The sequence below is a fragment of the Miscanthus floridulus genome, chromosome 8 (genome assembly GCF_019320115.1).
Source record: "Miscanthus floridulus cultivar M001 chromosome 8, ASM1932011v1, whole genome shotgun sequence".
Classification (NCBI taxonomy): Eukaryota; Viridiplantae; Streptophyta; class Magnoliopsida; order Poales; family Poaceae; genus Miscanthus; species Miscanthus floridulus.
In genome coordinates this window covers 2,930,725-2,957,954 of record NC_089587.1, presented here as the reverse complement: position 1 = coordinate 2,957,954, position 27,230 = coordinate 2,930,725, and the positions used below count along the sequence as shown (strand labels likewise).

At 49.4% G+C, this 27,230-nt stretch overlaps 1 protein-coding gene and 1 pseudogene across 1 annotated transcript; one reads left to right on the top strand and one right to left on the bottom strand.

Moving 5' to 3' along the window:
* Positions 1–389: 389 nt before the first annotated feature.
* Positions 390–5,130, bottom strand: LOC136470891 (uncharacterized). Its single transcript, XM_066468623.1, has 15 exons — positions 4,916–5,130; positions 4,245–4,432; positions 3,927–4,145; positions 3,706–3,842; positions 3,478–3,603; positions 3,099–3,245; positions 2,813–2,961; positions 2,243–2,307; positions 2,051–2,119; positions 1,799–1,972; positions 1,577–1,710; positions 1,211–1,495; positions 947–1,089; positions 803–868; positions 390–702 (listed from the first exon to the last, which is right to left on the bottom strand). Coding segments are annotated over exons 1-15 (1,995 nt in total). The 5' UTR covers positions 4,918–5,130; the 3' UTR covers positions 390–611.
* On the top strand, positions 5,043–8,349 carry LOC136478355 (CBL-interacting protein kinase 25-like; annotated as a pseudogene).
* The last annotated feature ends 18,881 nt before the right edge of the window (positions 8,350–27,230 follow it).

The window sequence follows — 27,230 nt, the reverse complement described above, 5'->3', positions numbered from 1 at the left end:
CGAAATTAATCCATGAGAGATGGCTGGGGAGGAAGTCGATCGTCGAGGTGCAGGTGCACGCGCTAGGGTGTGTGTAACAAGTAAACGGAATGAACTACTATCCTTTTGCCTCAATATACATACAACCTGAACAAAAGGATGAAACATACATGCCAACTCATTCGGACCAAGAATTGCTAACCCTGCTGCCATCATCTAACCACTTTCTTACCGTAGCAGGGACTCGCTGATTAGCACCAACGCGAGGAAAGCACACGAGATTACCATAGCAGGAACTAGCTGATTAGCACCAACGGCACAGTGCTGGTGATGTAATCGCCTCTTAAGTTACAACAGTTGAAGTATGATAAACAGTACAGCGACAGCACCAAAGGTCTGTTAGATGAGTATAACAAGGTCCATGCATGAGAGCCTAGCCTTGAACCAACTTGCAAGTTACAAGAGTCAAAGTCACATAAATAATAACCCAACAATAACACAAGTCTAACTTGCATAATCCTAGACAGGTCAGTAAGATATAAACAGCACGGCAACAGCACCAAATTAAGGTTTGTTAGATACTAGCTAGATGAGCACAACAAGGTCCATTAGATACTCCAGCAGTGTGATGTCTAATTAAGACGCCGCCCCATATGCTTGCCTAGATCATGAACACTCACATCAAGTGTGCCATGATACCAATATGGCTCGGGCACCGGCCACCTGTCATCCAATATGTTTTTGTCCCAATGTAAGTTGGGTGTTGAATAAAATAGTCTAAGCAAACAGAAACACGTGGCAATGCGAAAACAGAAAGAAATACCTGTTTTTCTGAATCCCCTTCTTTGTCTCACCAATAACATTGACAGGCATAGGATGGTTATATCCACTGTCATCAAACAAAAAATATCAAAGTTTGTAACATAAGTGTCATGCCTACCAGTTAGCATCGAGATGAAAATAATACCATTCTGATGGTAAAGAATCCGCTCCACTTAGAATTTCAACAATCTTGTGCCTTGGTAAGAAAGGAGTTACACCACTTCCATCGTAGAAGTTCATGCCAACAAAACTCCCATCAAGATTAATAAGCGGGCCTCCAATCCCAGCCTAGTTTAAAAAAAAGGCCCAAGGTTACTGGAAAACTTGTAATAATTCCTAATGAGTTCAGTACATGCAGTATGATTAAGTTACCATATAAAAGAACAGTAAGAGAGATTCACCACAGTACCTTCTTGATTTTACAAGTAGACAGCTGAACATCTTTGCAATCAAGTTTGCAACCCTTGTTTCCACGCTTCACTTCACCACTTGCGGCCATTAATATACCAAATTTAGCATCACGCCCTATAGCTACAACCTTTTTAGATGAGTTTTGTGCACTTTGAGTGAAGATGTCGTCTGGACAAATAGCATTGAAATTCTTCTTGAGACTGACAATAGCAATGTTATAGTCTAAATTATAAAATTCCAATGTCCCACCAGCACGTTGATTCGGTGGGAGAAACACCTCAATCTGCAATGAGAAAGTGAGCTCAGCAAACCATCATTAAACTTAAAAGACCAAAAGTAATGATAAGGACTAAGGAGCACCAACCGTCAAGCTATTATCAATGCTATCCTCATTACAACGACCTCTAACTAAACTGGCTGAAGTCAGGATGACAGTGTGCTTAGCTTTGCTTCCATGCTTTATAAGCAAGCCTGTGCATGCAAAAGATCTCACATACCCTACACATTATAAGTTTAGTCATTAGTTAGTGAAGATAAAATACTAGCACAGAAAATTAAGGAGCACACAGCTGGAAAAATCACGCACCATTGAATGAAGCAAGTGAGACAACACGACGGGATACATCTGTCACAACTTCTTTTGTAAGTTGATTCCAGACACACTCCTCAGAGCCACCGGGTGGATCACCATAGGGAAACCCTTTCCAAGGAAGTAATTCACCAAAGCATTCTTCGAAATGATTAAGCAATTGCCCATTGACTAGTTAAAGAACGAAGATCAGAATTGAACTACAAAAAGGCCAAGGGAGATGACAGCAATATCAAAAGCAACACTTACATTCGAGCACAAGTGGTGGTGGAATGGGATAGCCATGGGACTTTAACCTGCAAATAGTTTGCATAAACCCTGATACAATATTCAGATCATTATTAGTCCTTAGATGATATGTATGATACTGGTAACATAGTATTCTGCGCACAATGATACATAGGCAACATTTTAGAAGAAGTTTTGCAGTATTGTTCACACCTGAAGGAACTACACTTAATACATCTTTAGGCAACGTATATCCACGGAAGTCTAGTTTTTTAGGACTGCAATAAAACATAGTTGACTTGTTATGACAAAATAAAAAACAGGAACTACACAGGGGAAAAAACCCAATCATACCAACATGTGAATCTAATCTTGTCTTGTGAAAGAAATAAAGGTATGAAATAATGACTAGGAATAAGGCGTAAATATTCAACAAAAGATGAGAGGATTGAACATATTCATGTCACAAATATAGGTTGCACTGTCCATATTGCCACAAAGAATTGTTTAACTCGTCCTAATTTAAACCAAAACATTAAGCATGGGCACTAAGTTAGCATCATAAGATCTGGCAATGGTACTGGTTTCAGTAGAGAGGGGCAAGAAGAACCAAATTATTTTCAATCCAAAGGTTACCATGTGAAAACTCCTAAGTCTCCAATGCTGTTAGTAAAAATGGCTTACCTTAAACAGGAAGTGGATTAGGAGAGAGGGTTTGGAACAAATATGAATCAGGTTAACTGAAGAAAAAGTTCCTAAATAGTGCAAGTGTAGAAGACATACTTGAGTATCTGAAAATGCTTCAAGCGTTTGCAAAGTAAGTCCATTGGTAGGAAGGTGTATCTCAAAATTGCATCACCAGGGTCATAAATATCTAAGTTTATCCCGAGAATTTTATTATCGCACCCCAGAAGTGGCCCTCCAAGTACAGCCTACAACAAAAGCAAAGTTAGGTTTAGAAAGGATTTACTTCAATGCACACCAGGTGTTGAGGTGTTCGAGGGGGCGTTATGTGTTCCATGTTTTCCATCACGCCGCAAAGTTACAAATAAATAAATCGACAGTATACCTTAGAGATATCTTGACTATCAGAAACCCAGGTGTTGAGGTGTTCGAGGGGGCGTTTCTGATACAGAGATCCACGCATGGCCATCAAACTGCCAGAGTTGAAGGCACGCCCAGCAGCTTTCAAACTATCACCAGGGAAAGGTTTTGCCTTAGGGCGTCCCCAACAATCAGCTAGGAGCTAGCTATTCTCTGACGTGGATGAGAGAGAATCATAAGAAAACTCGTCGCTGGTGACATGCTCGTCGCTAGGCTCGCACACTTCCCCAAGAATCGCTGGTCTCTGCTCTTGTGGCCCACATCATTAGTTGTGCAGTCTAAGTTAGTATTTTATTGTTTTGTTCGTACACCTCAGCCGGCGATTTACGGGCGTTGTTGGGGACGCCCTTATGATCCAGATCTATAGGACGGACTCCTAGGAAGCCCAAGCATGTGACGATAGCAATGTCTTTATCATATAGTCCAAAGAACCCATCGGTAGCTGTATTATTAGGAAGGCGCACTGCAACCTACAGAAATAAAAGCAGTACACAAGCACAAGCTCAGGATGTTCACAATTAGCTTGAATATACAAAGAAAAATCAAGGAACACAATGATTAGCAGCACTAACCCTCAACTCATCATCTTTATTTCTATTCTCGTTGAATTGTGTAACCAAATGTGCTGATGTCACAAATCTTGTTAGGCTTTGGCTAGTTCTTCCGTGAGGTATAGGTATGCCCGAGCATGCAAATAACATCTTATCTCCTGGACAATATCATGATTTAAATAACAAGTGATGACTAAATGCAATTTATTTAGGAAAATTGAAAAGTATAGTAGCACAATCACCATCAAACAAAGCGATCGAGACGACCAAGGAAGACAAATCTACAGCATAATTAGTACTGATTGGACAAGTTATTTCACCAGGTTTGACTATATGACCAAATGACCTCTCCTCAAAAGCAACGTTAACTTCTCTATCACGAAAAGGTTCGCCAAATCGTTGCACAGCAATAGCACATAGATTCTCCTCAAAATTACGATATGCCTCATTAGCCGCTTTACCTGATTAATAAGCATGATACACCACAGCTGAGTGAGTGCTTTGCTAGAGCAATATGCGCGACAAAAGAGAGAACCAGCAAATTCAAATCAACTACTCACGTTCTCTCATCCTTTTTATGATGCGGTTCCAGGTTCTCTTGTTACCGCTTCTACGTTCTGGAACATAACTCCGACTTGAAACCAGTGATGACTCAAGTTTGTTCCTTCTGTTTATGGCTCTCTGCTCCCTACTCACACCTCTTGTGCAATCAATAGTCCCCCCCTCGTTCCTCAGGGTCTTTGCAGTCCTGAAGCAGAAAATAAATGCAAATGCTTAGTACAGTAACTAAGACCCTTTTGTAAGCTTATAATCCCCCCCCCCCCCCCCCCCCCCCCCCCCCCAAAAAAAATGGAAATCAAAACAATGAAGCACCTTGTCAACCTTAAAATATTAGGTTCATTGATAATACTAGCACAGAAAAAAGAATCCAAACATAACAGAAAGCAACCAAACCATATGGCAAAAGATGTATAAGGGCACATTCATATATACATGGTTAGAAAGAAGAGAATTCGGAGTTTTGCTGTAGGAAAAAACTGTGACGTATGTAGGTGGATGTTAGCTTGAAGAGTAGCAGAAAAAGGAGACGAAAAAGATCATCTGCAGTACAGCATAACCAACTCAAGTTGGATGTAGAGTACGTGTAATTAACTCAACTGGAACGTACAGATCCGTGAGCGATAGCAACTATACATAGTAACAGTGAGCAAATGAGTGAACAGACGCTTACATCGCGCATGCAACTTCCGCTCAATATGATGAATCACTAGCTTAGTCGTGACTCGTGAGACGCATCCCCGATCGACCACCCCGCGCGCTGGCCGGTGCCGCCGCCCACCGGACTGCGAGATGTCGAGATGGCGACTGCTCTACGCTCTGCTAGGGTTAATTAGGAGGAGGGTCGATCCTGGAACCAGGAATTGGTCGGCACTGTAACCGCCCGAGGCCAAAACTGCCGCTGCCTGCCGTGTGTGGGCGGCCGGTGCACGGAGATGTTTCCTCGCGCGAGGCGAAGGAAGGGGCCAGGGCCAGGGCCGGCGGCGGCGTCACGGCGTGAGATCGGACGGTTGGCGCGTGCGGATCAGGGCAGTTATGCATGGTCAGAATAGGTCTATTATCTAATATATATATATAAAGACTAAAATATATACCAGCCTTAAACTGTCCGAGTCCTGACTCAACGAGAGTCCCGTTCCCGCCCCTTCAATTCTCACCCCCACATGTTTAACCCCCCCTCCCTTTGTGTGATGCATATTAGTCTGCCCTAACGGAACAAGAATCCTGATGCGCGCGCCGGCGAGCGTTGGTGGCATTGAGAAAATTCCGCGTCTACTAATAGGGTAATACGGCGGTAGGCTGCAGCAAGGGCAGCGTCGCCAAGGTGTACCAGGCGCGCAACATGAGCACCGGGGGAGGTGGCCATCAAGATCATGGACAAGGATCACATGTCCAAGTTAGGCACCGCGTGCAGCAGCAGATCATGCGCGAGATCATCCATATCATGTGCTCGGTGTGCCTGCACCCTATGTCATGCGCATCCACTAGGTCATGGAGACCAAGAAGAGCATCTTTGTCGTCATGGCCGGAGAGTTCGGCGGCGGCGGCTCCCTCAACACCCACCGCGCCGGTCGCGGCATCAGTGAGGCCTTGGCCTGCCGCGTCTTCTAGCAGCTCATGTCCGCACTCGACTACTGCCACTCGCTCGACGTGTGCCACGGTGACATCAAGCCCGACAACATCCTCGTTGATGCCACTGGCAACATCAACAAGGGCGCCGATTTCAGGCTCTCGGCCCTCGCCAGGGGGAGGCGCTGCTGCGGGACGCCTATGTTCATCGCGCTCGTGGTGTTCCTGCGCTGCGACTACGATGGCGCCAAGGCCGACGTCTGGTCTGCGGCATCGTCCTCTTCGCGCTCGTGGCAACTGGCAAGCCGCTTCCCCTTCAATCACAAGCATGCAGGACACCAACTTGTACCACATGATCCGCCGTGGCTTCAGTACCGGCCTCGTCCGCCGCATCAAATCTTTGGTTCAAGGAGGACTTGAGACGCCCCGAGCTGTGCGACTCTGACTCTGACTCTGATTCTGACGACGAGTCGACGGCGACCTCCCCGATGGCGTGCCCCATGAATACCTCGGTGTCGGCGCCGTCGCTGACCACGCTCGAGAGTACTGGTAGCGTCGCCGTCCAAGCCTAGCCGCAGATGCATCGCCCCAGAGTCTGAACGCGTTCGACATCACCGCGTCCTCACTCCTCACTGAACCTTGTTAACAGCATCAGAGCACGGGGAAGAGTAATTGGGGAAGGATTGGAGAGGTTGGGGACGGGAAGGAAGAATAGCACGCGGAAGGATTAGGGCGAATCGACCAGGAGTAGGAGTACAGAGTTGGGTTCATACAAGTATCAGATACCCTCTCCTCTCTCCTTCGTCTGCCTGATATACCTCTCTCGTTACAGCTTACAGGCCAAAGCCTGGACTCGCGCACGCAGGCGCTCACGCCCACTCGGCATTCGCCGCCCGTTAGCATCGTATTGGGCCCGCGGCCTCGGAAACCCCTTCGTGGGCCTTGGACCGTTGCACCTGGTGGGCTGGATGTAGTAGTAGCGGTGCTAACAAACCTCGACCTGTCCGGGTTATTCCAAGAACCGAGCGAGCAGATGCCCGATTCATGTCCGCCGTGCCCATACTTGGCCACATGGCCCGAGGCCTGTTGGCCCGGGCCACGACCCGATGTTTCGGCCCGGCCCAGGCACGACACGGTGGCTGGCGGTCCTGGGCCCGGCCCGACCCGACCCTTGGCCGTGCCTAGGCCTCGCTTTCGTCACGTCGTGCCGGCCCAGCCCGGCCCGACACAACGGTCGACACGAGGGGCCCGACCTGGCCCGTTTGGCAGCCGACGAATATAACGCGCCCCTCTCCCCGGCTCTCTCCATCCCAAACCCTAATCCTCATTTCCAAAGACTCCGCCGGCCGTCGCCTCGCTCGCTCGCTCGCCTAGCGCCAGAGCGGAGAAAGGGAGCGCCGCTGCCGCTCGCCTTCGATGGTCCTCGACACCCTCCCACAGCAGAGCGGCCCTTCTCTCTCACTCACGCGTGCTCCTCCCCTCCTCCTCGCACACACGAGCCATGGACAACACCACATCGAGGTCCTCTGTCTCCTGTGGCTTCTCCATCTGCGCGGTGCTCCTTGTGACGTCGCTCGTGTGCACTGTGTTCCTCTTTGGCTCCTTGTCTTCACCGGCGGTAGCGATGGATCTGGCCCCCTCCTCACTGGCGGTGGATCTAGCCCCCTCCTCCTCACCAGTAGTGAATCTAGCTCCCTCCTCTACAGCGGAGGATCTGGCCCCCTTCTCTACGGCGGCGGATCTGGCTCCTTGTCTGGAGGTTGCTTCCTTGCTGGATCTACGACTGCGGCCATCGAAGGCGCATCGACGACTCCTCTTGCTTGTCTGGTCCGCGCATCCTTCCTGCTTCCTCCGTCTTCGTCTTCATCTCCGGTCACCGCTCGCCGAATCTGGTCCCGTTTTGGTCATCTATAGCCTCTTCTCTCCCCTTTGACCGTATCTTCCCCGGCTCACTCCCTCCACCGTCCTTCTCTTCGTCAGTTCCGTCCCCCAAAACCTAGTCTCTCCATCCTCTTCTCGTAGATCTGTGGATCTCGGTCTTCAACGGCAACTTCGGTGCTCCGGTTGAGCAGGCCCGGCCTTGAGCCCTGATCTAGACCTCAGTCCAGATATGATGTTTCTTGTACTATTTTTTTAACATAATATCATAGAGAAGAGAGATTTAAAATCTGTCATGCCAGTATTTCTTTCTCTGGATGGAATTGACTGGAACCGTCATTTGTAGTTCAGGCTGCCGAAACAATATGATTTCGGCGATTCGGCCTAATTCTAGAATTCGAGATAGTCCTAGATGTTCTAAAAAACCAAAGAAAATACTAGGAGCGAACGAAATGAAATGTACGTACTAAAGGAAATGGTTGGATTGATCGGTTAGATAGAAATAGATGGACATCATGGATGCATGCTATGATGTCAATTGTCGACTAAATGCTGGTGTGTATATTAATTCAGCTCAATTAAGTTGATCATCACACGCTCATACAGACATCCATCCTGTGCTGTACATCCATCGTCCCTAGCAAGGACGACGGCCGTTAGCGCTAGGTGAGGTGAGCAAGGAGCCATGCTGCATTGATAATTTGCTCGGGCAGTGGCGTATGGTACATGCAATTGCAAAATGCAGCCAATCCATGATTGGGACAGGACTTGACCACTCATATATTTGCACATTTATGGCCTCGTTCGCTGAAAAAACAAGCCGGAACACTGTTCGGCTAATTTGTTGTGAGAGAAAAATACTGTTCCGGCTAAAAAAATAAGCTGAAAAGTACAGATTATAAGACAAGTGAACATGATCTCTCTCTCTCTCTCTCTCTCTCTATATATATATATATATGTTCCGCGCCGTCCTATATACATAGCTTTTTAAAAAACGGATAAATTTCATAAAAATCGTATAGAAATTTAGAGAGATCAATCCATTTTCAAAAGAAAAAACACAGACGTCAGAAGAAGAAGAAGAAGAATATCTCGTATTCGAAAGAGGACCTTGGATTGTGTGTATTGGTTGCCCGACCAGATGAGCTGGCTCGTGTGAACGATCGTTTGCATGGTAGTATGGGGTTCAGCTATAATTGTCATTTATGCAGCGCCGTAATACTACTAGTCTCCCAGCAATAATTGTCGTGTTTGCTTCACTGATAAAGCATGACTAAAAATATTGTTGACTGATTTATTATAAGAAAAAAAAATTATTTATTAACTGAAAAAGTGACTTCTCAGCCATGCAAACGTAGGTGCTCCAGCTGTTGTTCTACTCCGTACGTAGTAACGTGGATGTGATGGATATCTAAGACGTCCCGTCGTCCTTGCAACAATTAATTTGATTGTTTCGATCCTCTACTACTAATTCCATTTGTTACGGTCCAGTCAAATTGAAGATGAATTAATTGGTTCATTTTCGTAGGCCGGTGACGATCGACGATAGTACAAGAGTCACCAACTTGTGTTAGCGAATTAAGGAATACCTAGAGATGGCTTTTGGGTTGTTGATTTCTATCAATATACCAGCTAGAGATTTGGCCAAAATCATCAGAATCATGCCACAATATTAGTAATGATATAAGAGTACAGAATAGTCAGGAAAATAAGCTAAAATAGGAAGCTCTGTGCTCGGTTTCTCTGAAAGGCAAAGGCCAATCCACAGGCTCGGCCAACTGATCAAAAACTACGAGCCAAATTCACAAAGTCGATTCATGAGGCGTTGAGCAAAATTCACGAGTCGATTTGCTTAAGCGTCTCGTCTTCCTCCTTACGTCCACACGCCCGCTCCTGCCGAGAGCGTTGTTTCTCTTCCTCACGTCTGCACCAGCACAACCCGCCGCCGACCTCCCACGCCACCCTGGCCATCGCCCAGCAGCTCCCTTGCCCCGTCGCTGCCCACACAAGAGTTTTTCGCCGGAGCTCAGCGGCATCAGCCATGGCCGCTGAGCTCCGGCGAAACACTAGAGCGCCCTCGGCGGCCGCCTTCTTCCCTTCCTTCCCCTCTTTTGCGGCGAGCTCCGGCCATGCAGGTCCCCTGCTCCAACCTGGCCTGACCGCCTCCGCTGTCGCCATGGCCCCTAAATCACCCTGTCGCCATCCCCACCGCCTAGCCGGCCTTCCTCCCCCAAACCACCTTCTATGCCCACCGGAGATGGAGAAGAAGAGAGGGAGAGTGCGGGAGCGGGGGATACCAAAACTGTGACACCGGCGAGGTCTCCGCCGTCTTCTTCCTCTCCGACATGGCGCAGGCACGTGGGCTCAGGCGCGGGCGCGTCAACTGACGGGTAAGCAAAATATGAGGCGACTTATATTGAGTAAATATGTAAAAAGTGTTAGGAGTATGCCCTAGAGATAATCATAGAGATTATTATATTGCCTTGTATCCATGATATATTATGAGTTCATTGAATTTCCATTAAAGACAACCTGTATCGATTAGCAATTATGTGAATTGTTTGTGAAACTCTTTTACTTGAATGGTTATTCTAATGTTGTTCCTGGTCAGAGTTCGTGTGTGGACACACATGAATAATGGATCAGCACATTATTAGTTGATGACTATGTTTCACAAGTCATAGACATGGAGATGTCAAACTAATAATGTGGGCACATGCATGACATGGGGCTGGACTGACCCAACGTGAGATGTCGTTATTATCTCTATTCACATCATGTACGTTATGTCCTTAGACCTGAGATTGTTGTATGTATTCAAGATGTGAAACGACCTACTCAGGGACTATCAAACGCTACTCCGTAACAGGGTAGTTATAAAGGTGATTTTCGGGTTTGTCGGGAAACATGCTACGAGACATAGACAATCAAGATGGAATTTGCCCCTCTCTATATATGAGAGAGATATCATTGGATCACTCTAATGATTAGATCAAGAAATGCATGGCCGTGCTTGGGTTAAGTGTTAACCTATGAGTTGGACCAAATATCGTGAGGCAAGGGAATAACAAGTATGCGGTTTTGTGGTGGTTCGTCTGATATGATCTTTGCGTACGCATAGGAGTTGACATACCTTGCTAGAGGCTGCTATCAACTAATGGCAGAGTAGGAGTACTCGGGCCATGTCTATGTGTGCGTGAACCCATAGGGTTGCACGCTTAAGGGGCTGGAAGCCTAGTTCGGATTGGATCCGAATTAGACAAGGCTCTGGGTTACTAATGGGCCTCCAACTCAGGAGCTCATTAGGGACGCCTATAAATATGTGGGGTGGGGCAACGGGGCAAATCAATCCACGCCTTTTGGCAGCCGCCGCCGCCCATCCTACACCCGCACCTGCTGCTCCTCACGGACCTAGCAGTCTGGAGGCACAACACTTCCTCCCTGTACGTGTGGATACCTCGGAGGTGCTGCATCTGGAGCACAAGGACGAACCGTACGAAGGGGACGGACGAACGGACGACCTCACAACTGCACGGCACTACTACGACGCGTTCGACTACATCGAGTCGCTTCCGCTGCACCTGCACGTCTAGTGGTAATCCCGTGATACATAACTAACAGTAGATCCTGGTTTATGAGGTCAAAATTTTTGTTTTCCGGCTAGCGTAGCATCCTCATAACCCTTCAGTGGTATCAGAGACGTTACTGCGTCGTTATAGGTTCGGATGAGTGCGTATGGAGATATGCGCGGTTGTAGATGAGTCTCTGATCATGGTTCGTGATTTTACCGTGTTGGTCATGTAACGATCTACTCGTACCGGTCGGAATTCCGCCATCCGAGTTAAGTGATACATGTAAATCCAGTCATGGCAAGATGGAGATCAATCAGATTGATCGAATCGAACCTAGGTCAAGTGCCGAGCGCATGTGATGCGCAATGGTGATAGATTGGATCTACTGTCGGGCGTCGGGGTGCAAGAAAAAGTGTTGTTCGGTAAAACAACCATAACTTTTGCATACGACCTCGGATTGAGACGAATTCTATATGAAAATTGTAGAGAATTTTTTTACATCCGATTCTCACCCACTTTGTCAGTTTTGCTGAAATTAGATTTTCAAAAAAAGGCTGGGAAGATGGTGTTTTCGGCGTTTTAAGATTAGACGTCGGAATCGGTTAACTCTGTTTTGCAGGAATTTATGACAGGTATAGCCCTTATGTGTATGTGATGCATGTATGTAATTAATTCATGGCTTGCATGTCGTGAGTATGACAATATGGCTGGAGCCATTAAGATATTGTCAAATTGATGTAATGGCCTACATGCCAAACTGTGATGATCCTATCCACGACTATGTAATCTTCTTCACTGCCTTGCGTTAGTGATAGCTAGTCTTGGTGGACTCATCACTGAAGGATGGCATACATGGATCATGGAGATGGAGATCATCATGAGGAATAGTTCGATGGAGATGGAGATCCCCAAAGGAACATTGGGCTATACCATGTCATATCTCTGTGTTAATGCCGTTCTTACTATATTTTACTTTCACGTGCGATAATGTTTTTGTCTACATGCGATGGTGAAGTAGAACGATCCCTCAGCAATGTTAAGTTAAAATGCTTCCCCAAACCCTGCACTGTCAGGTGTCTTGTACAATCGGTGGTGGGTCTATGAAATTAAGGTGCCACTGGTTTTCCTTGACTAGATAGGTTCGTATCGGATACTTACAGCAGAAGGGTTGGTTACTTGAACAAGGTCATCCTAACGGTTAGGGACCTTGGAGCATGAGTAGTTGGGCACCAAAGCATAGAGATGCTACCCAACAACAAGAGTCATATGTGATATGATTAGCAAAGAGTTGCTTACCAATCTACCATGTCTTCTAGCGCTGATGCTAAAGCTCACTAGTAGACTTATTAGTTATGGGTCTTGAATCACTAAGTTTCAATAGAGGGATATTGATTTTAGTGGGAGTAGATTATATTAAAGTTTTAATATTGTTTACTCTATCTTGGATACATTGTCTTAGTATTTTGCATTACTTTTGTTGTAGATAAATGGCACCTAGCAATCAACCATTTACTTTGCGTTCAATTCTTGAGAAAGATAAGTTGAATGGAACAAACTATGCGGATTGGATCCGCAACCTGAGAATTGTTGTCAGGGTAGAGAAAAAGGAAGAAATTCTAGACACCCCATTACCAGATGAGCCTGCTAATAATGCACCTGTTGTAGAGAAAAACGCTTACAAGAAAGCATGTGATGCTGATCTTGAAGTGAGTTGCCTTATGCTTGCTTGTATGGAACCAGATCTGCAGTTGCAGTTTGACAATAACCATGTAGCGCACGATATGATCATGGCGCTCAATGATATGTTCCAGACTCAAGCCAGGACTGAAAGGTTCAATGTCTCAAAGGCTTTTGCTGAAACCAAGCTAGCAGAGGGCGCAGTAGTTGGGCCACATGTGATCAAAATGGTTGGTTACACTTAGAGGTTAGAGAAGCTAGGCTTCCCAATTAGCCCTGAATTAGCTACTAATTTTATTCTCGCGTCTCTTCCGCCCAGCTATGGAAATTTCGTCGTGAACTACCATATGCATGGGGCGGAGAAGGGCTTGAATGAGTTATGTGGCATGCTTAAAATAGCAGAAGCTGACATCAAGAAAGGTGCTGGCAGTAGCCATGTGATGGCGGTCCAAAACAAGCCTAAGTTTAAGAAGAAGGGCAATTCTTGGAAGAAGAAAAAGGGCAAGGCTAAAGATGAGATCTCTAAGCCAAACCCACCTACGCCAAGGCTAGACCACCTGCTGATGCTGAGTGCTTTCATTGTCATGGGAAAGGTCACTGGAAGAGGAACTGCAAGCTATACCTGGAATCCATTAAGGATCACGTCAGTAAAGGTACTCCCCCAGCTTGTACACTTGTTGTTTATGTTACAGACATTTTCCTTGCTAATTCTTATATTAATTCTTGGGTATTTGATACCGGATCGGTTGCTCATATTTGCAATACGATGTAGGGAATGATAAGAAGTAGAAGCATGGAAAAGGGAGAAGTTGATTTCCACGTGGGCAATAATGCAAGAGTTGCTGCGTTGAACGTCGGGACGATGCAACTCCACCTCCCGTCAGGATTTATTATGGAGTTGAATAATTGTTATTTTGTTCCTAGTTTAAGTAGAAACATTGTGTCACCTTCATATTTGATGAAGGATGGTTATTCATTTGCGAGTAAAGACAATGGTTGTGTGATCTCTAAAAATGACATGTTTGTGGCTTTCTGCATCCATTATGAATGGGTTATTTATTTTAAATCTTGAAGATGCTCCTTTCTATAATATAAGTGCTAAAAGGCCTCGGCTTAATGAGTTAAGTCCTACCTATATGTGGCATTGTCGTTTAGGTCATATAAGTGAGAATCGCATGAAGAGGCTCCATTCTGATGGGCTTTTAACTTCGTTTGATTTTGAATCATACGAGACATGTGAGGCTTGCCTGCTGAGCAAGATGACCAAGACGCCTTTCATAGGTTTTCCTAAGAGGGCGGCAAACTTGCTGGAACTCATACATACTGATGTATGCGGACCAATGAGTACGACAGCAAGAGGCGGGTTCCAATACTTTATAACCTTCACTGATGACTTTAGTAGATATGGCTATGTCTACTTAATGAAACATAAGTCTAAGACATTTGAAAAGTTCAAGGAGTTTCAGAGTGAAGTAGAGAATCAACATGGCAAGAAAATTAAGGCTTTGTGATCTAATCGTTGAGGCGAATATTTGAGCCACGAGTTTAGCAATCATCTAAAGAGTTGCATAATTATTCCATAGCTTACGCCACCTGGAACGCCTCAAAGAAATGGCGTGTCCGAGCGACGTAATCGGACTTTGTTGGACATGGTTCGGTCTATGATGAGCTAGTCAGACCTACCGTTATCATTTTGGGGATACGCTCTAGAAACAGCCGCTTTCACATTGAATAGGGTACCATCTAAGTCAGTAGTTAAGACACCACATGAGATGTGGACTAGTAAGAGTCCCAGTCTGTCTTTTCTGAAAATTTGGGGTTGTGAAGTTTATGTCAAACGACTTATGATAGATGAACTAACACCCAAATCAGACAAATGCTTTTTCGTGGGATATCCGAAGGAAACTTTAGGGTATTACTTCTACAACCGATCAGAGGGCAAAGTGTTTGTTGCTCGGAACGGTGTTTTTTAGAGAAAGAGTTTCTCAAAAGAGAGAAAAGTGGATAGAAGGTGTATCTTGAAGAAGTTCAAGATGAGCCAGTTGGGAAGGACTCTACGAGTGATGCTAATGTAGCAGAACAAGTTGAGATATCCATGGCAATAGAAACACCGCCACAACCATGAAGGTCAGCAAGATTCTGTGAGTTGCGTGGGGATTTGTTATTGTTAGACGATGACGAACCTGCGACTTATGCGGAAGCAATGATGGACCCAGATTCTGAGAAATGGCAAAGTGCCATGAGATCCAAGATAGATTCCATGGGAAACAATCAAGTTTGGAACTTGGTTGACCCACCTGATGGGGTTAGACCCATAGAGTGCAAATGGATCTATAAAAAGAAAAGGATATGGATGGAAACGTTCACATCTATAAAGCTCAACTTGTTGCAAAGGGTTTTCGGCAAGTTCAAGGAATTGACTACGACGAGACTTTCTCGTCGGTAGCGATGCTTAAATCTATCCAGATCATTCTAGCAATAGCTGCTTATTTTGATTATGAGATATGGCAGATGGATGTTAAAATAGCCTTTCTAAATGGAAATTTGGATAAGGACGTGTATATGATACAGCCCGAAGGTTTTGTTGATCCAAACAATGTTGGAAAAATATGCAAGCTTCAGAAATCCATTTATGGGTTAAAGCAAGCATCTCGGAGTTGGAACATTCATTTTGATAAAGTGGTCAAAGGGTTTGGCTTCCGTCAGAATGAAGAAGAACCTTGTGTTTATAAGAAGGAAAGTGGGAGCGATGTTGTATTTCTGATCTTGTATGTGGATGACATATTATTGATTGGGAATGACATTCCTATGTTACAATCTGTAAAGACTTCATTGAATAATAGTTTTTCTATGAAGGATTTAGGAGAAGCAGCATATATTTTGGGCATCAAGATCTATAGAGATAGATCGAAGAGGCTTATAGGATTAAGCCAAGATACGTACATTGACAAGGTGTTGAAACGATTCAACATGGAATAGTCCAAGAAAGGGTTCTTGCCTATGTCACATGGTATGCGCTTTAGCGATAAACAGTGTCCTTCGACAGCTGATGAGCGGAAGCGCATGAGTAAGGTTCCATATGCCTCGGCAGTTGGTTCCATCATGTACGCCATGATATGTACTTGCCTAGATATCTCATATGCTCTAAGTGTTGTGAGCAGGTACCAAGCTGATCCAGGAGAGAGTCACTAGACACTTGTTAAAAACATTAAGTACTTGAGAAGGACTAAAGATGTGTCGGTGCAGAAAATGACCAACTAGTAAATATTTGTAGTTTTGCTATACGTTGTGATCAGAGGTGGCCTAACACTCAATGACATAGGATTTATACTGGTTCAGGCAATGTGCCCTACGTCCAGTCGGGGTTGGTCGGTGACTTTATTCCTGAGCCTAGGTGCTCGAAGTCTGTAGTGGGGTTACAAACGAGAAGGAGAAAGGATGGGGTATACAAGAGGTTTGGATGGCTCCGACCAGAAGGGCTGTGGTCAGAACTTGGTGGTCCTACGGTTGTAAGGGGTTGGTGTCGATCTAGTGAGTCTGAGCTTTGTGAAGTCGATCTCCCCTAGTTGGAGGGAGCACATCCCCTTTTATAGATGAAGGGAATGACTTTTACAGGCGAGAAGGAGAGAGTACAGATATTTCTAAGCCTTGCTGCCTACGGTGATGAAAACTGGATAATGGTTGAAGTCCCCCAATACTGTCGATGTTGCTGTAGGATGTCAGATGTGCACGGGGGATTGAGCTATCTTCTTTAGGAAGGATGGACGCCGGTACCTACAAATACTTCTAGATGCCTTTGTGGCGTGTGAGGAGCCACGCTATGTTCACTCGGTATGGCAAATCCTAGAGCCCATATCGCGATCGATGTCCAGAGACACACGGAGGGCTTACCATATGGGAGGTTCTAGCGGCCCCTACAATACTTTATGTTAGGGTGGTTGTAGAGCACTGTTTTGTGCAGGGTATGGTCCCTGGTATAGTGGTTTTGACTTGTGAGCCATGCCTCGCTTTTCTCTGCACGTCTTTTGGTTCCTTCTGAACGGGGAGCCCTCGGTTGGATGACTCCAGTCGGCTCTCGGTGCGTCGGTCAGAGAAGAGCGGTGAGCAGGCTTCCTATGAGCCCTGGTTGCGGGGTTGGAGTCGCGGGGTCGGAGTAGGAAGCAGCGTTTTGGGCCAAGCCTTCCGATTGGGGAGACTGCTTGGAGACGGCTGGTGCCTGAAGTGAGTGCTCTAGTCGGAGAGGTGGGCCGAAGAAGTTGATGAGCGGGCGCCTGTTCTTAAGGGTAGACCTTCCGGTTGATGACTGGACTTCTCTTCCGGCCCACCGTGTTTTAGTTTTTTGGGCCAGCCCATGAAATATATGTTGTTTTCCTGGGCCGAGCCTGGGCGTGGAAGACGGTCCTCGAGGGACCCCGGGTTTATGAACCCGACAGGAGCCCCCGAGCCCCCGGGCGATTTGAGCTGAATCGTCCGAGGGATTTCTTGTCTTGCTGGCGGGTGCGCACGAGCGCACCCGCGGGTGTAGCCCCCGAGCCCCCGGGTGGTTTGAGCGGAACCGGCTAGGGGGTTTTGTGTTGTGTCTGTGGGTATGCGTGTTTTGAGTTTTAAGATGTGATTTTGTTTAACCATGGCATCGTTGTGCAGCCGAGGTGTTTGTAAGCACGAGGATTGGATTGAGACAGAACTTATTGATCCTAGTGTCGGTGCGCGCTGGGGATCGTGCGAGGAATTTTAGTTTTGGATGTAACAGAGTTCGATCTTTGGCGTCGGTGCGCACCATGGGATTGGGTAAGGTGGAGTCACGAGTAGACCCAGGCATCGGTGCTTGACGTGGATTGAGAGAGTTAGTTTTAGTTAGTGAAGCCGTCTGAAGCCGTTATGCGAGTTTAGGAGTCATAGTCCCAGGAGCCGTAGCCAGATGTCGCCGATCCTATCGACGTGAGTTTAGGAGTCACGGTCCCAAGAGCCATAGCCGGATGTCGCATATCCCATCGACACGAGTTTAGGAGTCGCGGTCCCAAGACCCGTAGCTAGATGTCGCCTATCCCGTCGACACGAGTTCGGAGTCGCGGTCCCATGGCATTTAAGCCCCCAAGCCTTGTCGGGCCTTCGTGGGGGTTGTGAGTTGTTTTGCGCTACCCCATCCGGTTCCTCACAACCGGAGGGGCTGAGTTTTGTCGCCTGTCCTGATCGCTCGGGCTCGAAGACTAGCTCGGTGAGCTCGCTAACGGGTGTGATCGAGTGGAATCCGGGTCCATCGTTCATGACAGGGTCGGCATAGCCCTCTTGTGGCATTCCACTACTCCTTTACCTGCAACCCAGTAGATGCCTAGGTCATTCTACAGAGCAACCCAGGTGGCCTGATGGCCTCCCCTCAATGGGGATTCTATGGGTCTGGCGAGAGGTTCAGGATTGAACGAGAAGGTTGAGATGACCCAGTTTGCCAGACCGAGCGAAGGCCGCACGGTGCTCATCTATGATTTTCTCCCCTGGCTCTGTTTGGTTGCTCATGTCGAATGAGGCAAGCCACCGCTTCATGGCACAACACGGAGCGTTCTGGTGCATTTCGCTGCACGTGCGATGCTTAGTTCCTGAGCCCCCGGGCGGTTCATGCCCTAACCATCCGGGGGATTCAGGCGTATGGAATGAAATGAACGTATGGATGTATGAATGTTTTTAAATTGAAATAGGGGCTTTGATAGTGTTTTACCTTGAAGACTGGAGAGACGGGGTTCGTCGGGCTCCAGTCGGAAACGTCCGTCCGGGACCTACGCTTGTCAATCGTGGGTTAGCCCTTGTGTGAACTGTATGTATTAATGAACACATGCTCACCTTGGTGACCTAAGAGACGGGGTTCAAAGAGCTCTAGTCAGAGACGTTCGACCGGGACCTGTATCTTAGGTGTTTATCTTGAGTGAATCGATCGACTCAGGAGGCCGGTTGATCTCTCCTGGCGGAGATTTCGCTGTTGGGTCTCTCTAGGTCTGGCCAGGGGAGACGGGGAGTCATCCGCGTGCGGTGGTGCTTTTGTTTCCATACCCGGCGCACGGTAGTGGTTGATCGTGCGGTAGTGGTGGGCCATGGCTAGGCCACGTCCCGTCCGATCAGGAGCCGTTCCATCGAGCAGGGCACATCTTATCTGCATTAAATGAAAGAAAGAGAAAGAATCTTGCCCCATCGTTCTGGCTTCCCTGATTGGCGCATCCCTCCATAACCGCTGCTCCCTTTTCCTTAAGTAGGAGAGGGGAGAAGGTTTTCATTTCGCTCTCTTGCTTGTTCTTCGTCTGCCACCGCCTTCTCTCCTCCTCTTTGCCGTGAGCGTTCCTGAGAGTTGCGAAGGTTTCTAGGAAAGAAGGGGAGAGAGCAAGGGAGAAGAGAGGTACTCACAAAATGTCGGACTAGAGGTCGTCCACCATGAGGGCATCAGTGCTGGAGGCCTTCGTCCAGAAGGGGTTTCTACTACCGTAGGAGGTGGCGCACTGGAGGGTCCCCGGAAAGGAGGAGTTCCCGCAACCTCACTGCAACAAGGTGGTTTCATTCCTACCTTCCACGAGCGAGGTTTGGGATACCCCGCGCACTGGTTCCTACATGGGCTTCTCAACGAGTGGGGCCTAGAGCTGCAGCACCTCAATCTGATAGGGGTGCTGCACCTCGCCGAATACGTTATTGTCTGCAAGGCTTTTCTTGGGATGGAGCCACACGCGGATTTCTTCCGGCGGCTCTTCTCCCCGAGAGCCTTGACGGCGGGGGACTCGGCTGAGATCACATCGGTAGGAGGATTCACCCTGCAGAGGAAGCCGAGCATGGGAGACTCGTATCCTGAGTACCTCCCCTATGACTCCAATCGGGGGTGGCATGGGGAGTGGTTCTACATTAGGAATCTGGCGGCGGCGCCATTCCCGGTGTTCACCGGCAGGAGGCCGGAGAAAAAAGAAATTTGGTCATGGGGCTGTGCCAAAAAGGAGAAGCACAAGGTGGGAGTCATCGAGGCAGAGCTCCAGAAGCTTGTGAAGAGCGGTCTCAACAGTGTGCGGGTGTTTCACACCCTGTACTGCCACCGGGTCATGCCATTGGCGAAGAGGGTGCGACCGATGTGGATGTACGACGGCCTCGTAGACCCGGACCATACGTCATTGGAGGATCTACCAGACAACGAGGTCTAGAGTTGCATTGGCCAGGTGCTGTAGCTGAGGCCCAAGGAGAGGGTTGAAGGGAGGCCCATACCTTTCAACTCTTTGATTATGTCCCACCCGGTTTGTTCCCTTCTCTAATCCGCGCATTTTCTCTACTTTTCCTATTTCTTGATTGGTGATCGTACATTCCACAGGGGCTCAAAAAGTACAAGTCTTGGTCGCACCTTCCCAAGGGACCGGAGGGCCAGGCCTGGTAAGCCGCTCAGAAGGAAGCGGCGGACACCCGGAAGGAAGGAGGTCACCCGGCGCATGAGGGCCGAGGAACGTAGGTGCGACATCGAGTCGGAACTCACGTTGGATGACCCTCCTATAGATTTGGACGACATGGTCTTCTCCGACGAGGAGGAGAGTCAGGAGGTCGTTATGACCTTGGCGGAACATCGTGGCCCTGCGGCGACGTCAGCTAGCGAGGAGTAGGAGGCCGCGTAGCGCGTGGAGGTTCCTGCATCGAGGAAGCGTGCAGCTAGCGCGGACGCCGTTGGCGAGCGGGCGGTGAAGCGGATACGGTCACCGCGCCCCTCGACGGCATTGCCAGCTCCGTCGTTGCCTATGGTGGACGTGGCCAAATGAGCCGGGTAGCCCGAGGGGCGGCCCGGTGAATGTGTGGCGACAAGACCGGTGCTAACGCCGAACTTGTAGTCAGAGAAGGCCCCGCCTGCTGTGGGTGTGGCCGATCAGTCTAGGCGGTCCAAGGGGCAGACTAGCGCCCGGTCGACGCACGACTTGCAGTCAGGGGACGCCCTGCCCGCTGCTCCGGTCAGGGAGCCTTGAACCGGAGGTCGTAGCAACCCATAGGCCGGGCAGGAGCGGGTTGGGATGACTCCGATCCTGCCTAAAGTGAGGGGGCATGGGTCACAGTCCGGTAGCGTTCCTCATCCTATGGGCCCGTTGTCATCGGAGCCTGTCTTCAGAGTAGTGCCACTCACCACCCGGTATGCTTTCTTTTGTTGCTTCTTCGTCTTTTGGTGGTCGAGTCTTTTTAGAGTGTGGCTTACCACAATTTTTCTCAGTGGCTGGGGGATGTCAGGGTTGAGCATCTCCCTGGCCTCCATGCAGGAGGTTTGGAGGCCCACTTTGCAGCGTGTTGCGGCAAGCGAGGGAGGCAACAGGGTGGCAGTGGCGAACCCTTCCCTCCTGGGGGTGGTGTCCCCCTAGGCGGCTGCTGGTAACGTGACAGCGGTGGCGACGTTGTTGGCGGCGATCCTGATGCCGGTGGTGGAGGTAACGCTTGCGGCCCCTCCTCCGCCGGTCGCAGTGGAGGAGACGAGAGGGGGCGAGCTCCCCACCACGCCGGGTGGAGGGCTGCACGCCCCATCCCTACCGTTGGAGCTAAAGTCATAGGAGGGAAGCACGGCCGGGACAGAGTTGGGATGCCAGGCGGCGTCTCATGCAAACATGGTGGTGGAGATCCCGTCTGACGATGAGGCGGATACCATGGCGGATTCACCGGTGTCACCGCGGGAGCTGGTGGTGGTCCGGTTGGAGGCTAGGCCCTTTGGCGGTTCATCGGCGGGTGACCTGGAGTGGCCCTTCCCTGAGGACCCATCGAAGGTGAGGTTCATCCTCCGGGATTTCCGGGAGCACCAGCTCTAGGAAATTTTTGGCGGACAAGGGCATGCCATGGTGTCCGAGCTCACCGAGTTGTCCACGAAGCTGGAGAGCACCCGGAAGAAGGCTCAGTTTGCCTGGCAGCTAGTTGAGGTCGACCTATAGCTTGCCACGGAGGTGAGTTTCTGGTATTTCTCCTTGCCCTTTGAACCTTTCGTTGGTTGTTTTTATAACGCTTGTTTTCCACAGGAAATATGGAAGGTGTCGTCCTACAAGTCTCACTTCCTCTAGGCGGAACACGCCCAGATGGCCGAGCTTGAGCGCCGGGTGGAGTTTGCTTGCCACGAGTCCTAGGTCTGAGTGGCCGAGGTGCCTACAGCATGGGCGGAGGAGCAGCACATGGTAGAGCGGGTGATTGCTGCCGAGCAAGGGCTCGAGGCGGCAAAGGTCCGCCAGGCGGAGACTGAGGTGGAGCTACGCACGTCCCTAGCGAGCACTAAGGCGGCACTCCGAGAGGCCTTGGTAGCCCTTGAGCCGGAACGAGCCGCCCTAGAGTCAACACCCGGTGGTGGAGATCTCCTGCAGGCAGAGCAGAGGGCCCGGTCGGAGGCACATCGGGAGGTGCTCACGCTCTGGGACCAGGTGATGGGGATGGAGGACATGAGTGCTTGGCTGTGTGAGCGGGCGGCTCGGCAGGCAGAGGATCTCTCCACCCTTGAGGCCTCTCGTGCTGGTGTGTACCCTTTTGTTTTCTCATGGTGTTGATTCCTTTTCCCCCCAGCCTATTTCTAAGCTTGTTGCCCTTCTAGCAGAGTAGGGAGAAAAGGTGAAGGCGCTGGAGTGAGACCTAGAGATGACCAAGGCGAACTTTAGCCGGAATGTCGAGGAGCTGGCCAAGTCCTGTGAAGAGCGATGTGCTCTCGAGGGGGAGCTTGGTTAGATTCGCAATGCTACCTAGCTCATCGTCTCGGAAGTCTTCGGGTCGGCGCCAAGTACCAGCGCACCCATGGTTCAGCTGGCGAAGGTCCCGGACATGGTCAAGGACCTCGTCAGGAGCGGGCTTTTTTATGGAGTGTCGGGGGTGCTAACCTCGGTGGTGACATACCACCCGAACCTAGACTTCACCACTATCTACGGCGGGTATGCTGAAGGCCTAAGCATGGAGGACATCCAATCCATCAGGGTGAGCTTGCTACCGCACGCGCGGTCAGTGTTAGAGCAAGTCTCCGCCGAGTGGGTGATGGACGTTCGCCGTCAAGACATGGCCCGAAGCATGCGTGGAGAGAATGCTTTTGAGCATGTGGATAGCCTGGAGCCTGGTTCGGGGGGAAATGTCGCCTCGGCCTCGATCGAGCCGAACATCGTGCCGCTAGGGGGTGAGCAGCCAACGCCTTTGTCAGTCGCGCCGCCAGTAGATGCCGTGGGGTCGGTTTAATACCTTTTTTAAATATGAGTAGTTAGTAAATGTAAGAAGTTTAAGTTCATGGGGGGGGGAACCCCTGTGTAAAACGTTCGTGTGTGTTTTAATAACTACAATCGGTTTTTGTTTTTGTGATAGAGTTGCTCCGTTCGGGGAAGCTTGTTCCCTTTCGTTCCTTAGTTCTCCCTTAGTATAATTTTGTTTTAAATTTCTTTCTATCTCATACCTACCTGTTTGTTCCGTAGGAAAAGGCGTGGTGCGATCAGTCAGAATGTTCTAAAGCAAAGTTACGTAAGGTAAAACAAAGGAACGAACTACCCTTTTGTTTAGGTAGGAAGGAGTTTCTTCATACAAAACCAAAAGAGTACTTAAGGTAAAAACAAAAACAAAGGGGTAGTAGAGCCCCCTAGTGGAGCCCCCGAGCACCCCGAGCCGAAAAGTGTTCAGGTCGGGGTGCTCTTACAGGAGCGTTCGCTAAGTAAAGGTAAGACTGAAACTTAGGAAGAGAAGAAGAGACATAGTTGTTCTAAGGTTGTCGAAGAGAGCATCGTCATCATTGTCCTTCAGTCGGTAGGCTTCTGGTCGGATCCCTTCGTGCTCCAGTCGTCTAGATCCTTGTCCGCTACGCCCCCTTCTTTGGTCGCTGCCTCCTCGCCTTTTTCTTCCTTTGGCCTACCGGCCTACCTCAGCAGGCGCCTGAGGAGCTGGTAGTCCTTGTAGAGATGGCTGATGGGATAGTTGTGGTTGGTGCACGGGCTCTCCATGAGATCGTGGAAGTGGCCCAGAGGGTCTTGCTAGGGATGCGTGCCCGTGTGATCGACCGTAGCGACTGACACGATCGTTTCTATTCTTTTTTCCCCTCTGCGTGGAGGGGCCCTCGTCTTGATCCTAGCGCCTGGCCTTACCTTTGTCGTGGCCGCCGTTGAAGTGCGTAGAAAAGGCGCTTGCTGGGGGTGTTGGACAAAGGTCCGTGGTTCTAGACTATCAGGGCCGGGACTCTTGTCGACGCTGCACGCGTCTTGGTTCGACCTGAGCCATGCGTAGATAGGCGGTCGACATGGGGCGGTCATCAAGTCAAGACGAGGAGCGGTTGCGGCATCTTGTGTCGTAATCGGTGGTTGAGATGATGATAGGGTGTAGTGCCCCATTTGCTATGTCCCTATTCCCCAGACGGGGAGTGAGGTCGTGAGTCGGCGTCGCGATACGGAGTACTCCACCTGTTAAATGACAGTGGTCTCCAACAGTGCCCAGAGGTTCTGGTGGATAGCCCGTCCACGAGGGTCGTTTGGCTCGGGCAAGTCATGCAGGAGCATTGCCACAGCGGCAACGTTCTAACTAGCCCGAGCGAACTATGGGGGGTCGGTCCCTCGAACCAAAGCATCGCGCTAGGGCTGATGGGTGCGACCTCGAGCACCGCTCGTAGGTCTATGCGCACAGGGCACAGTGTGGTGCGCTGAGTGTGTTGGTGCAGTTGGTGGCTGATGCGGCCACTGTCATCGTAGATCCTCCCCGTGCTCATGTGTGAGCTCGGGGGTCTCCGCGTGAGGGCCCAGCGGGGCGTGGGTCCAGAAGGACTCCGTTACCCCTAGCGGCCATTCTAGGGCATCCGCCACAGCGTATTCCCAGGACTGACGGTGGCTAGGTGCCATGTCGTCGATGCTGGAGTCGTCGCTCCCGACGTTGTCATCCATGATGTCAAGGAAACAGGTGGGAGCATAGCTCGCCATCCCCACAAACTCAGACGTGAGAGGGTGCCGGGCGTATGTGTTCGTGGAAGACACGAGGCCATAGGGGAACTGACCGTATGGCGGAGCGGGGTTTGAGCAGAGAGTTTGCTCGAAAAGAAGCGCAGATGCCCGCCGTTGAAGTCGCGCATCCCAGAGTCAATGGAGGACGTCCCTCCGATGGGTGCTGGGTCACGAGCCTCCTCGCAGAGGTGGAGTACGCCGAGCTAGTTGGCGATGAAATCCAGGCTCCCAAAGCGGAAGGCCTGGGTTGGCTTGAAGACGGGTGAAACCCGCATCCCAGCGAGCGAGAGTGCGGGGAACTCTAGCGAGCCAAAATGAATCGTATCGTCCGAGCCAGCCACGGTGGCGGTGGCGGAAAAATGGGACATCCGATGACCAAAAGTGTGTTGAACGTATAGCGTCTTCCCCACGGACGGCGCCAACTGTCGGTGCAGAAAGTGACCAACTAGTAAATATTTGTAGTTTTGCTATACGTTGTGATCGGAGGTGGCCTAACACTCAATGACATAGGATTTATACTGGTTCAGGCAACGTGCCCTACGTCCAGTCGGGGTCGGTCGGTGACTTTATTCCTGAGCCTAGGTGCTCGAAGTCTGTAGTGGGGTTACAAACGAGAAGGAGAAAGGAGGAGGTATACAAGAGGTTCGGATGGCTTCGACCAGAAGGGCTGCGGTCAGAACTTGGTGGTCCTGCAGTTGTAAGGGGTTGGTGTTGATCTAGTGAGTCTGAGCTTTGTGAAGTCGATCTCCCCTGGTTTGAGGGAGTGCATCCCCTTTTATAGATGAAGGTGATGGCTTTTACAGGCGAGAAGGAGAGAGTACATATATTTCTAAGCCTTGCTGCCTACGGTGATGAAAACTGGATAATGGTTGAAGCCCCCCAATACTGTCGATGTCACTGTAGGATGTCAGATGTGCATGGGGGGTTGAGCTATCTTCTTCTAGAAGGATGGATGCTGATACCTGCAAATACTTCTGGATGCCTTTGTGGCATGTGAGGAGCCGCGCTATGTTCACTCGATATGGCAAATCCTAGAGCCCATACTGCGATCGATGTCCAAAGACACGTGGAGGGCTTACCATATGGGAGGTTCTAGCAGCCCCTACAATACTTTCTATCAGGGTGGCTGTAGAGCACTATTTCATGCAGGGTATGGTCCCTGGTACAGTGGTTTTGACTTCTAAGCCATGCCTCGCCTTTCTCCACACGTCTTCTGGTTCCTTCCGAACGAAGAGCCCCCGGTCGGATGACTCTAGTCGGCTCTTGGTGCGTCGGTCAGAAAAGAGCGGTGAGTGTAAACCTCGGTGTTAAGCATGCATTAACATTCCATCTCATGAGCTTAATCATCATTTCATTATGCATAAGCAGCATCTATGCATTCCATTCTAAAGAAAGGAAGTGTCATTTCATGTGGTGCTAAAATTAAATTGAAATTCATCATGTTTAAACTATTTGAAATGCCATGCTCTTGTTTGGGTGATATGATTTCTTGGTGTAATCACTAAGATAGCTTATAAATATTTAGGATACAATTTGGAGCAAAGTTTATATTTAAATTTTTGCCAAATTGTTCTTTTAAAAATAATCTTCTAAAATAGGGTTTTGAAATTTAATTGACTTTAATTTTATAATTCAAAATCTAGCAAGAATTTGACTTTGGTCATTAAAGCAAAGTTGTAGAGTACATTTTTCTAAGCAACTTCTATTTTGGGTCCAACTTTTGAAACTACTTTGAAAAAGTTCAAAAATTCATTTGAATGAATTTGGGAGAGAAAAGAAATTGAAAAAAAATCATTTTCACCTTGAATGGGCCGCCGCCTCCTTTTCGGCCCAGCCGCACCGACCGGCCCGGCCTGCCTCCACACCATGCCTCCCGTTCGCTGTGCCCATGCCCCGACTGGTGCCAGAGCGCGCATGCCGCGTGGTGGCCATGCGCCGGCAAGCTCGCCGCGCGGCACCACCGGCCTGCCCCGTCCTGACCAGCCCCGCCTGCCTTAGCCACAGCCGAGCCGCACTCCTCCCCACTCGCCCCTCCACTTCACCCTCTCTTGCTCGGGCAGCAGCAGTAGCAACGTAGCTCAGCGCCGCCGCGCCGTTCGCCACCACGTTCCGCCTCTGCCACCGCACCACTCGCCGCCTTCTCGTGCCACAAGCACCGCCACCTCGCGCACCCCGCTGCCGACCCGCTCGGCATGCGAATCGACCGGAGGTAAGGCCAATCGGGCGTTTTCCTCTGCGCCGCCGCTCACCAGGCTTGGCCGCAGCGCACGCCGTCGTGGCCAGCCCTGCTCTACCTCCCTCTCTTCTTCCTTTCATGCGCACCGTGCTCGCCTCGCAATGGCGAAGCTCGGTCGTGAGCCGATGTCGCCGCTCTGGCCACCCT